General features: G+C 48.1%; 1 protein-coding gene across 1 annotated transcript in view; it reads left to right on the top strand.

Moving 5' to 3' along the window:
• KIF3A (kinesin family member 3A) overlaps nucleotides 1–12,905 on the top strand; it is a 1,370,456-nt gene that overhangs the window by 210,527 nt on the left and 1,147,024 nt on the right. Inside the window, exon 4 of the mRNA XM_069623529.1 lies at nucleotides 5,725–5,809. Within this exon, the coding sequence (XP_069479630.1) occupies nucleotides 5,725–5,809 (85 nt within the window). The remainder of the gene's footprint in view (nucleotides 1–5,724; nucleotides 5,810–12,905) is intronic.

The raw sequence follows: 12,905 nt of genomic DNA, 5'->3' as shown, positions 1-12,905 counted from the left end.
AGGACAAGGTAGTTCTGAAGGTTAAACCATCTTTCTTACTGAAAGTAGTTTCGAACTTCCATTTGTCACAGAAAATTGTTTTACCAACATTCTATCCTCCTCCTCATTTGGGAAAAGAAGAGGAGAGATTACATAGACTGGACCCCAAGAGGGCACTCAGCTTTTACATTTCAAGAATGACAAAATTACTTTGTGGGTTACACAGGTCGTAAATTAGCGATGACAAAACAAACTATATCCCGCTGGATCATTCTAGCTATATTGGAAAGCTACAGATTAGCAGGAAAAGACCCACCGGATGGGCTACGTGCTCACTCCACTAGGGGAATGGCTACTTCTGGGGCTTTGAAGCGGGGAGTCCCTGCAAAAGATATTTGCTCGGCTTCAACATGGGCATCAATGCATACTTTTATCAAGCATTACTGCTTAGATGCCTCCTCCTCCAATGAGGGGCTATTTGCCAGAGCAGTACTTCACTCTGTTCATGAAAACAGGAACTAGCACTCCCACCTCCAATTGATCACTGCTATGGGAGTATATCACAAGATGAGGAATACGTGGGAGGGCACAATCCATTCGAAGAACAAGTTACCAACTGTAACGTTCTTTCGACTGGATGTTCCTCCCATGTATTCCTCATCGACCCTCCCAGCCTACCCCGCAGTACAGTTTGTTTTCTTGCAATTTCCTCTCATGATGGGCCTATCAGTCACAGCATACGCCTGGATGTTCCACGAGTATTTCCTAAAAAAAAACAGAACTGAAGCCAATGGGCGCGGCTCGAGCTACTTATACCATCAGTGACGTTGACACGGTATGGAGCCCGTCGAGGGACAATCGACGCCATGGCCTCGAGCACAGCGCCCTCTGCCAAAAGGTTTTTTTCCAAAGCAGCGAAGCTGGCGATGACGAGTTATCACAAGATGAGGAATACGTGGGAGGAACATCCAGTCGAAAGAACGTTACAGTTGGTAAGTAACTTGTTCTTCTCTTCTCCTAATTAGCCTTTCCCTTTCATAGGATAACTTTGTCCAACATTTGGAACTGCTCCCTCGCTTCCTGAGTTCTTAATCTTTACTTCACAGACTTTGGTTTCACTTCGGCCTTAGCCCTGGTTTTCTATTTCAATATGTATTCTGAACTTGTCCCTCTCACAGTATCTCAGGATGTCCCCTTCATCTCATGTATTATAAACCTTCCAGTAAGGATTATCATTCCATATTAGTGTCTTAACTTGACTGGGACGAGTATGAGTGTTCCCGTAATAGTTCTTTTCAGTCTTTCACTCTTGATTCTTTGTCCTGACTGGGACGAGTATGAACGTTCCAGTAATGATTCTCTCCAGTCCCCCATCCGGGGCTCCCGTTTACCTTGTTAACTACTATGCTCGAGGACAACATCACTGGGACTTTCGACGGGTTGGGACTTTCTTCTGATTTGGTCAGGTTGGTTATTCGTAATTCTTGCAGTTTTACACACAGTCTATAATTTACCGATTTGTTCCTTCTTTCATTCAACAAAGTGGTATCTGTGTTGTTCACAAACCTCCTGGGTCCACCTCTGTGTAACTTGAGTCGCGTCACCACTTATTTGTTGTTCTGGGATAGGCCGCTTCACTTTTCCTTCGGATTCTATCTTCCCTTCTCTTCTGAACGCCACGCGTCCAAGACCTCAACTGTATTTCGCCTTCGCACAGGATGCCGTGCCTGCAGCATTCCTTCGGTATACTTCAAAAAGCAAGTTTGGAACTAGCAGGTTCTCTCACTCCCATTATCTGCTTACTTCCTTTTATTACACTTTCCTTGGCCTTCCCAAGAGTAACATTACAGACCTTTCTCTCTGTTTGCTTCATGATCTGTATTCATCGACGGGTCTTTCTCCTCATCTCATTGACGGGTCTTTCTCCTCATCTCATCGACAGGTCTTTCTCCTCATCTCACCAACAGGTCTTTTTCCTCAACTCAGTATCGGGTAGTGTTTGCCTTCAAGGAATAATCTGTGTACCTTTATGCCAATAACAGATTTGGGTATGTTCTTTATACCTTTCTTCATTGGATGTCTATATAGGTTTGTTGATGGTGTGTTTGTTAGGGAGTTCCTCATCAGAACAGAAGTCCTTGTCGCCAAAGGAGGAGCCCCTCCAAGTGAGGTCCCGCTTGCCTCTACCCATAGGGAGGGTATTGACGAGCGGGCTCACTTCACTAGCCTCAGAGGGAAAGACTCCCCCTTGGAATGTAATGATGGATTTCCATAATTTTGTCGCAGAGCATAATAAAAAACCACAGAGTTCGATTCCAGAATAATTATTTTTATATTTCAATGTGCTGCAATTACTTTCAGTTCAATGTCTTGACATCCAACAAGCCAAATTTAAACACAAAAGTCATGAAAATATATTTCTCTGTCAAATTATATTGATACAAATTATGTAGAACTAGATCAAATCAACCATCTTGCCACATTGACACAGAACATTTTTAAAAAACGAGATTTTCAAGTGCATACAATCTCACTAAAATATAACACCTATACAGAAAGATAAGACATATTAAATTTAGAAAACTGGACATGAGGTTATGTAAAATCCTATAAAAGAACAGTCAACCCGAATATCAAATGAACACAATAGATCTGCAGAAAACAACTGTGTCCCCTCCTTGCCCAGAGCTGAATACACAGTTCAAGTGCTTAATTGCCACTCAGATTGGTCAGTCCTTCTTAATCAGTGTAGCTGCAAGGATTGTAGAGCTACTTTAGCTTTATTGTATGTCATATGTGAGAAACGTAGCATAGTGATTCTATGCAGCAATTGAAGATGTATTCAAAAAGAATCTGAATGTAAAACGGATAATTATCCTCCAATAAGCGATCGCCTTTAACATGTGGTGCTGGCATAATCGGCATCAATCATTTTGCTGGAAGATCCTCTGTGCGTTTTATCCATTGAATTTTCCAGATCGATAATAATTTTCACCACCACATCTTTTTTCTGTTTTCCATTAGTCGGGAGGTGTTACATTCTTAACCCTGACAAGGTTTCTTCTGAATGGATTGTGTCTGGCATGCACCAAGGGGCAATCGTTCTGTATTGTAAGGAACTCATGGTGGCAACAGTAAAGACAGATACACGTGATCACAGTTCAAGGATGTTTATTAAACTACATGCGGGTTGTGAAAATGCCTAATCTAAACCCGCATCTAAGATGGGAGCAAGCGTGGACCATCAAATGAAAATAAGACAGCCCTAGTGGTGTTGTGTCAAGTAAAAGGGCCTATACTAAGAAACCTATTGCCAAACCTTACAACTAATACAACAAGGTGTGTGATGGTTTTCAAGGAAAGAAAGACGTGTTCTCAAATAATATGTCAGGATGCGGTAGCTTGGGTCTTCCTTCCCCACGTTTTGAGCACAGGGTAAGGTAGGATCTTCAAGCACAGCACAGTTCTCGAGCTTTCCCCAGCACGAGACAACCTTTCCAGTTTCAGCTTCTCAGAATACTCGACGACCAAGTCTCTTGCCTTTTGAGGATCAGTAAAATAACAAACACAAAGCTCCTTTTCATGTTTTCTCTATAGGGGATGGATGAACCCCTGGGTCCCCCTCTACCGGGCGCTGACCCTTCACAAATCGTATCTCAAAACGGTTCCTTCTCTCAATGGACTTTGGGTGATGGCTCCACCCCTCAATCTTCCTCGTTCAGGTTCAGACTCTTCAAAAACAGTTTCTATCAGTATTAAGGCCTTCAGTGGTTTTGCCCCTGGTTCCGAGGGCCTGGTAGCTTCTGAAGTGTCGAAGCAAAAAGTTCTTTCAAAAACGTTTCTTCCCTGTATTCGGGTGATGGGTCTACACCCCGGCATGCCCGTCTTCTGGGCGCAGACCCCTCTCACATCTTCAGCCTCCCTCCACTGGGTTCACTATGGCTTCTCGACCTTCTACTTATCAATCTTAATGTCTTTTTAAACAGTTTTAGTGGACATCCCTTGGTCGGGTTCACCTTTGTCAACACACTGTTTCTTGGGACTTTGCCCCCTTTCTCGCCAGCATCCCTCTTCCGGGTTCACTCTTAACAACTTCACATTCATTTTTCTTTCATTGATTTGTGGGATTCACTTCACTTACTTTCGCTACAGTCCTTATGTCAAAGGCTATCGCCTGTACGTTGATTTTGCTTCACCTTTTGTATGACCACTTTGACCTAAGTTGGCTGCTCTCCTATGCCTTCTGGTATCTGTAGTTTCATTCAGATGTTGATCGACCAGAGTGTCTCGACTTGGCACCCACGTGGTGCCGGTTCAACTTGCCACTTTGCGCCTTTCATTCACCACAGCCCGGCTCTGATCGGCTCTTCCCTCGACTCACCGGCTACCATGAACCGCTTGGCTTTCCTCGTAACTGGAGTCGAGGGCGGTACCACAGTAGCAGGAGTTGACTCACTCCCGCTTATCAACATCGACATGCTCCATGTACCGTTAACATCTGTTGCACCACACTTGGCTGTTGTCCTCGGTTTTATGATTCCCTCTGCAGAGGTTTTGCGGGTCTGCGTCGAAAAGGGCAAGGTTGTGTCTCTTTGTTAGCCTCTCAATATTAGTCACCTTTCTCCTCCTCTTGAACTGCTGGGCCTGGGTAGCTGGCTCGTCGTGTGGTCTACCTTGCTCGTACTGTGCTCTCTTGTTCCACCTTTTATCCCTGAAGGGAAAGTAAAGGGCAATCAGATGTGTATGATTCTGATTAATTGCCTGACCCTTGCATCGGGACATGTCAGGTAAACTGCTTTGAGTCGGTCCCCTTCTTTCGTGGAGCAAAAAGGTGTTCGGGTTTGTGAGGCAAACAGGAATAGCTAAGATCATGAAATAAACCAGAGGGATTGTGGGAACGGTAGTATTTTGCCTGAGCAGGTTGGGAGTGCAGAAAAGAATAATCTCAGGGACGGGACAGAAAATGACTGAGTATTTTGGTAAGGCGTAGGGAAACGGGGAGCCTGAGATGGATAATCTTCAGGTGCAAGCCGGTTGGGGACTTTCGGGTTTGGCTCTGGACAGAGGGGTCTTTTGATCTGGGTAGGAGAGATGTAATGGGTGGAGGTGAGGAAGAGGTGTTGGATCCTACAAAAGCCTCAGAGATTTCGTTCTCCTCTCCTTTTCCCTCAGTACAATACCGCGTTTCCCTTGGGTTATTAACCCGAGTACAACCTTTGGTTCCTCCATCTTGGTGAGCCTTTCTCGCTCTTTCACCCCTAGAGTTGGGATCTGAGCAGATCAGCCCTTCATTGGCCACCTGAATAAGGGTTTCTGGAGGTTCGTTATGTGAGATACCCTCCGGTATTTCACAGTATGGACTCTGTCTCAGAAGCATATCTTTCTGAAAATATACATACTTATATATTTTTTCAGTTATTACAATATCACCGTGGCAAGCCGATTGTGATGTAGTGCTATGTAATTGATATTGTTGGAAATAAATGTAATTTAATATATTTTCTAATCTCTCTGCTTGATCAGTGTGTTGGTTGTCAATTGGATGGATTAAAAGTAATCACAAACCTTTGAAAGGTAATGTTTCTGGAACGGTCCATTGGGATAGCTTTTGTCATAGTACTTAAACCGTTTAACCAAGATTGGGGCAAATGCTCTTTTACATCATTAAACATAATTGGACTCTTCTACATCATTCATTTGCTTGTTTGTTTTCAAAGTAATACTTCTTTTCTTTAACTTTTTTAGGTTTTTAGTCCGAGTTTCTTATTTGGAAATTTATAATGAAGAAGTACGAGACTTGCTAGGAAAAGATCAAGCTCAGCGATTAGAGGTAAAGGTTTTTTTTTCCACCAAATTTAAGATGTTTTAATGGTGTTCATCATACTTCGAATCACATCTGTAATGTGAAGTATGAATGTATGTGTAATTTGTAACGCATGATGTATTTATTAAGCTCACATAGGCGAAAGAGCTCTGCTTAATTGCAAAATACTTACCGATAGAAATGTATTTAAAAAAACCGCCTTTGAAATCTATATTCTCTGATGATCACAAATGGTAGGTTACTGAAAGGGAACGTGGGGACAACCCACAAGCTGTGCACTGTTGACCCCCGAGGCAGTGTGCGGTGGTCTTAGAGCTTTCTCTTTATCTGCCATAATCTTCACCTAGTCCACAATCTTGCCACAGCACTTTTTTATGAGTGAAGTATCTAAATAATTTGGGAAGGCATCGCAGTCCGTAAACATGAACAGCACATATTCTTCAGAGCACACACGTGACCGTAGTCAATAACATGCGGTCTACGAGCTCGGCTATTCGACTAGCTGCTTAACCATAGAATAATTGAGATAAACATGTGGCCAGAAGGGGATGCTTTGGCACCACAACTATTAATTTCTCCCTGGGAACATCAGATTTGGAACCTTCGCTAACCGCCATAGGCTGATCGGTTGATATTATCTGTAAAAACCCTTCATATGTAAAAAAATGATCTTATGGGCTGATGACGGGAGGGAAACTGAGATAAAAAGATCTAGTTCTAAACTACATAGGATCTCCAAGAGACTTTTGTCTCTATCCAATGTAACTCTGCAATACCCGGATGGCGTTAGAGAGCCCAACCAAGATGGAGGTCTCTCACTGAGCTCCTTGCAGGGCTCCCATTAAACCTTCTGAGGCAGCTTTGTCACCAATGCTGCATGGCAAAATCTCCAGTGTGCTGAAATTTGATCTGGCGTGGGCCCCTTATGCGCTCTCCCTCCAGTCTTATTCGGACACCGGCGTGGGGGGAGAGACGGCGGAAGGCAGCGGCCATCCCGGCCGCAACCCGAGTGGTGGCGCACCCGCCTTGTAGTTCAGTAGGGAGCCTGAAGTGAGGGAGAATTGGCGGACTGCGGTGAGCACTCCATGCCCGGCCGGGGTGGCGGCACCGTGTGTGGGTTGGATGCGGCTGGTGTCGAGGAGCAGCGCCGGGGTGCGACGTGTCCAGATCGGGTGGCAGTGTGAGGGAGAATGACGGGAGGCCCATTGCCGGCCGAGGAGCGGAGGCAGTGTGGAGCCTGTCCATCTGGGTCCGGCGGTGCTGATCACAGCAGCCCACGACCCGGGCCTAGAAGGTGAGCAGCGACTGGGGACACCGGACAGCGGAGAGGTCCACCTTTGGGCCCCCCCCCCCCGGGGATGCACAGAAGATCGCCTTCTCCACCCCCGATGCCCTCCCAGTAGGGAGCTGAGACTGGCCCGGAGCCCCGGGGAACAGTGACACGGCCAGGCAGCGGGAGCATTGGGAGGCCTGGCCCCGAATCCTGGATCGAGCCCCCAGTTGATCCGCTGCATCTTCACAGGAGCTCCACAGGGGAAAAATCCCACAGTCATGTGAGGGAGGCACCTTCTTATGGCCTGATACGGGTACTGCACAGTTAAGACAGCAGAGGAAAGTTTGGAGCCTGCTCTCGGTGTGGTGCAACATTGGGCCAGATTGCTGTTAGGCTCAACAGCCGGGAGGGGACCCCGGAGGCAGGGGCACCGGGCTGACCACCCCTCCTCATGTCCAGACAGTCCAGTGAAGAGGACCACTGAGGAGTGGTACAGAGACCGCCCCGGCACTGGTGCAGACAGACTGGAAAGAAGAGGTACACTGGCTGGCCCCAGAGAGATGCCGCAGATGCGAGGCGGGGGGCTAGAGGCAGAGCCCGAAAGTAAAGGCGACCTGGCGGAGACCCCCCCGGGTGCCCTGTTGGCAATAGCAGGGTCTCTGGTGCTTTGTTCTCACGGTTTGAATTGCTGCTCCTCTCTCCTGGAACAAGGGATTGGCACACTGTCCCCCCACTCCTGCACCCCTCCGGGATTGCATAGTGGCGACAGCAGGACATTGGAAGCCCAGGGAACCCACTATGGAGGCTCCACTTGACCATTGCTAGGCCATACTCCACAATCTGAGTGCCCGGCGGGTGTTGAGAATTGCGCTCGACCGGGGACATTCGTGGTGAGGCGCCCCGAGATCATTTGTAGCTTCACTGGAAATAGCCCTCCCGACGGGGCACTCCTCGCCAACACTGTAGTGCATAGGGCGAATCTCGAGCGATATGGGGAAGGTGGATACATTGCAACAGACACTCCTTCGAGGGGGGAACCTCGTCCCGGGCACCCAAACTACAGCACCAGGTAGAGACATCGGAACCCACAGGAGCGATGGTGGAGGAAGTTGCCATGCTCCCTGAACCGCACAACAGAGAAATACTGCTCGACCTCAAGGTGGGCATCGGCGGGCTGAACTCAAAGTTGGACTCCCTCAACCAATACCCAGGCCACCCCTCTTGCCCCATCATTGCTCTCCTCAATTACAGGGACCGTGACACTGTTCTGCGCCTGGCTGGATTGAAAGGAGATCTCCAATATGACAGGGATAAAGTCCAGCTATACCCAGACTTCTGGGCAGCGGTGCAGGCCTCTAGACAAACCTTTGCATGGGTGAAGAGACGGCTGAGGGATTCTCTCATCCCATACTCCATGCTCTTCCGGGCGAAACTCTGAATCCAGCACGATGGCAAAACACAAGTCTTTACATCACCGGAGGCGGCTATCTTGATCCTGGACGAGATTGGCAGGCACCCTCCCCGCAACAATCCCAGGCCCCTTGGAGACGATCGAGACTGGGATTTGGGAGACTGAAAAGACCCAGGATGATGAGACTTGGACTACTGAATATGAGAGGAGGGCTGTGCGAATAGTAATGCAACAACCGCCGGTGCCCTAATCCTCAGCGAACTGCCTCCGTTTACTTCACCTTTATGTACCACCCGTTGGTGGTGGAGCCTTGCCAGCTTGGCCGGGCACTAGTGCCCCGAGCACGGCACTGTTCTGGTTCACGGTTGAGGGGTGAGGGGAGGGTGGATCCAGTGGGCGGGTTGGGGGGTGTTGTCCATGGGGATGGGAGTTCTGGGAGGGTGAGGGTATGGGATGGGTGGGGAATCGTGGGATGGGAGGGGCTGCATGGGTCAATAGATGGTGGGGGGAGGGGAGGGACTTGGGTTTGGTTGGGTTTTTGGAGTCTGGTTCTCGTCAGAGCGTCCCACCACCACATCCTGTCGGACAGTTGAACTTTGTCCAGAAAAACGGAGGGAGGTTGGGGGGTGGCTCGAGTATCTTGAAGACTGCTGGGATTCAGGGTAGCAACATGGAATATTAGGGGTGGAAATAACCCCTCTGTGATGGGTCTGGCCCTATGATATTTTCCAACAATGACGGGATTCACTTTAGACAGAAGATAAAAGGTTAATATTAGGTGGGCAGGACTTTCCCGGGTGATTGACACTTTTAATGTTCAATAAGGAAAGATCAGCGAGGTGATTTTCTTTAATGACTATTGGTTTTCTTTGGTTGCTAGGAGATAACAGTGCTTGGAGAAGAATAAAATGTCAGTTAAGAGTGGGCTTATTGACAGAGCTCCACCGTAACCTCTGAAGTGAGACGGATCGTTGCGCTGTTGTGCCACAGTGAATAGTTTTAAGTAAATTATTATTATAAGTAAGGTGATCGCTCCCCTTTGCGGCGTTGCCAGCAGCTGTGCAACTGACAGAGCCGCGGAGCGAAGGAAAAAAGGAGGGGGCATCTGTTAACCCTTCCCCTCGACGTTGTCAGCTGTGAAACTGACAGAGCTGCAGAGCAAAGAAAATAAGGAGGCAGGCCGGTCAATCCTTTTGATCCACGCTGTGAAACTGACAGAGACGCGCACTGTGGAGAAGGAGGCGGAGCCTGCCAACATTGCGGCTCGACATTGGCAAGGGAGAACTTGAAGGAAACATCGAGCGGAGGAAAAAGGGGGCGGAACACGTCAACGCTTCAGAAGTGAAAAATAGTGAATCGTATACGGCTTTCAAGAAACGGACACAACAGTACCCTGGTGAGTCCTGTTGAGAAGTCACCGCAAATAGCAGAGAAATTGTCGGTTGCTTGCTACATTATTACTGGAAAGGGAACGTAGTTTCAGAGCAACAATCTGGGCAATTCTATTACTTCAGCTTACAAGGTTGAAATTCTTACGCTAAGTAAGGACTATGCTACCACTTCCGGATAGAGAAGGTTGTACATTACAGTTGTTTAAGGGTGAAAACTCTTACAGGGAACTGAATGGTCAACAAACGTGGCCTAAGCCAAACAGTGGACAATTTTTATTCTTAAGGAGACTAGTTGAGTCAGTCTATAGAATACTGGGACTTGGACATATTGTTTTTTGTTGTTGTTGAAAACACATCCCATGGGGAAAACACCAGAAGGAAGTGACTGACTCCCGATACCTGCATTCCCTATGTTGATGTGAGAAGAACTCTATACCCTTTTGAAAGAAACTTTGTGCTGCAGTATCCTTTTCATAAATAATAGAGTTTTAATATTTGTGTTGGAAAAGTTAAACCTGCCTACGTGTACTCTTTTTTTTCCCACGGTAAAGTGTGACAAAACGGAGGGAGGTTGGGGGGGGCTCGAGTATCTTGGAAGACTGCTGGGATTTAGGGTAGCAACATGGAATATTAGGGGTGGAAATCCCCTCCAAGATTCAATGCTGTGGTTCAGAGTCGCAGTGTGAATCACAGCAACGGGCAACTTTAGACCCAAATCTGGGAGAGATAATCCATATTCATAACTCAAAGGTCTCATCCTGGGGCAGCATCCCCACTCCTGCAATTTTTCTCTGCCTTGATAAGGACCCCTCAGGGTCGAAACACGTGTCGGCTGATCACCATTAGACCATGGGTCTACATTGCAAAAAAAAGAAATCTCACTGAGAAATACTGCATTTAGTGTGGGAATCAATGTATACATAACATTCACTAAAAACCAAAAACTGCGAGGTAACCAGGACTGTCTACCCTACTAGAGGTGTGGGTTCACCTCTACCAAGCTGTGACCTTGCACAGGCACATCTAGACCATAAAATTAATGAACAGAGCTCAGCACAGGAGTGTTCATATCTAGAGCCCCATATTTCTCTACCCTTTTATATTACCAACCCGGAGGACAAACTATGCCCGGTAAATGGGAGGTGCTGTGCTTTGGTGAATTTCCGGGCCTGAGGATTAATCGCAGTAAGTCCTTGGTGTTTCCCCTTATGGAAGGATCCATAGAGTTTAATGACGAGTTCGGCCTCAAGTGGGAGACCACAGGGGTCCGGTATTTGGGGGTGCTGGTGTTGGGCAGTCGGGAGGAGCTGTTCCACTATAACTATGGTCAGACAATTGGGAAACTCCAGGAGGCAGTGCCGAATATCTATTGTTAATATGGTCATACTCCCTAATGTCTATCTTTCTCAACATTCCCCTGTTATGATATGATATGATAAGGCATTTGTAACGCGCCTATACACAAGTGTTTCAAGGCGCGACGAGGCAGGGGGGGGAACAAGGGGAGGCAGACAACTATCTTACTAGGCCAGGTATCATTCAGATCGCGCAAGTGCAAGGGTAGAGGGGAAGGGAAAAGTGCATGGGGGAAAGGGAGAGGGAAAGTGCAGTACAGGGTTATTAGCATACAGCATACAGGATAAATAACAAGGGCCAGCTGGTGGCAAGTGCGAGGTAAGTGCAGACAAGTGCTGGGAAGGGGGGCTGTATGGATACAGACACAGTCCCGTAGTGCAGGGGTTGCCGTGGAGGCAGTGCAGGGGAGAGTGGCTGGGCCGAGAACGGTGAATGGCCCAGTTGCAGATTCAGTGCAGTTTCAGTAGTATGAGCAGGGGAGAGGGGGAGAGAAAGCGGAGGCAAAGAGGTTTTGAGGTGCTTCCGGAACCGGAGGTGGTTCTCCTCAAGTTTCAGGGAGGCAGGAAGGCTGTTCCAGAGGGAGGCCCCTGCAGTGGAAAGAGATCTGCCCCAACTCGTTGTTTGGAGAAGCGGCTGACCCTGAGGGAGTTGGAGGCGGATGAGCGAAGAGCTCGAGAAGGAAGATATTTAGGAAGAGAGAGTTGAAGGTATTTTGGCCCAAGGCCCCAGACGGCCTTGTGGACAATGCAGAGGGTTTTGAACTTGATCCTCGCAGTCACTGGGAGCCAGTGTAGTGATTTCAGTCCTGGAGAGATACGGTCCCTGGGCTTGAGGCCAAGGACAAGTCTTGCAGTCCTGTTCTGGATGAGTTGGAAAGGGCGGAGAGTAGGGGCGGGCAGATTTAGATAGAGGCTGTTACAGTAGTCCAGCTTAGAGAGAACCAGGACTCTAGAGACAGTGAGCTTCTGGGGGAAGGAGAGGAAAGGAAGGATGCCTCTGAGGAGGTGTAGCTGGTAGTGTGACTTCTTAGATACGTCGGATATGTGAGGGGAGAAGGAGAGTGTGAGTCGAAGATGACCCCAAGGTTTTTTGCCTTGCAGGTAGGAGCAGGAAGAGGGCCCAGAGAGGCCGGCCAGAGAGCAGCAGGGAAGGAGGGAGTGGGAGTGCCGATGAGTAGAATCTCAGTCTTACTGGCATTAAGGCAGAGGTCGTTGGCGGCACACCATTCCTGGATAGCAGAAAGACAGTCAGAGATGAGGGAAGGAGACGAGGCCGAGGGTAGCCTGAAAATGAGCTGGGTATCATCCGCATAGCACTGAAAGTAGGGGCAGAGAGCGGCGATGTGGTGGGCGAGAAGTGCCAGATGCTGGTTGAACAGCCAGGGAGAGAGGTTAGATCCCTGGGGGACACCACAGGTAGAGAAGAAGATGTCAGAGAGGAAAGACCCCAGTTGGACCTGGGAGGGTCGATTTGAGAGGAAAGAGGTCAGCCACGCCAGAGCCTGACCAGTGATACCGAGGTTATCACGGAGACGGTTGAGCAGGATGGCATGGTTGACAGTATCAAAGGCAGAAGAGAGATCAAGCAAAATGAGAAAACATGGAATGTTAGAGTCAAGGTTCGAGAGCAGGTCCTCACGGATGTTCAGGAGAGCAGTTTCCGTGCTTCTGG

Source organism: Ambystoma mexicanum, chromosome 11 (assembly GCF_040938575.1).
Source record: "Ambystoma mexicanum isolate Mex_15411 chromosome 11, UKY_AmexF1_1, whole genome shotgun sequence".
In the NCBI taxonomy this organism is placed as follows: domain Eukaryota; kingdom Metazoa; phylum Chordata; class Amphibia; order Caudata; family Ambystomatidae; genus Ambystoma; species Ambystoma mexicanum.
Note: the sequence above shows the minus strand (reverse complement) of the source record. Positions and strands in the feature narration are given on the sequence as shown.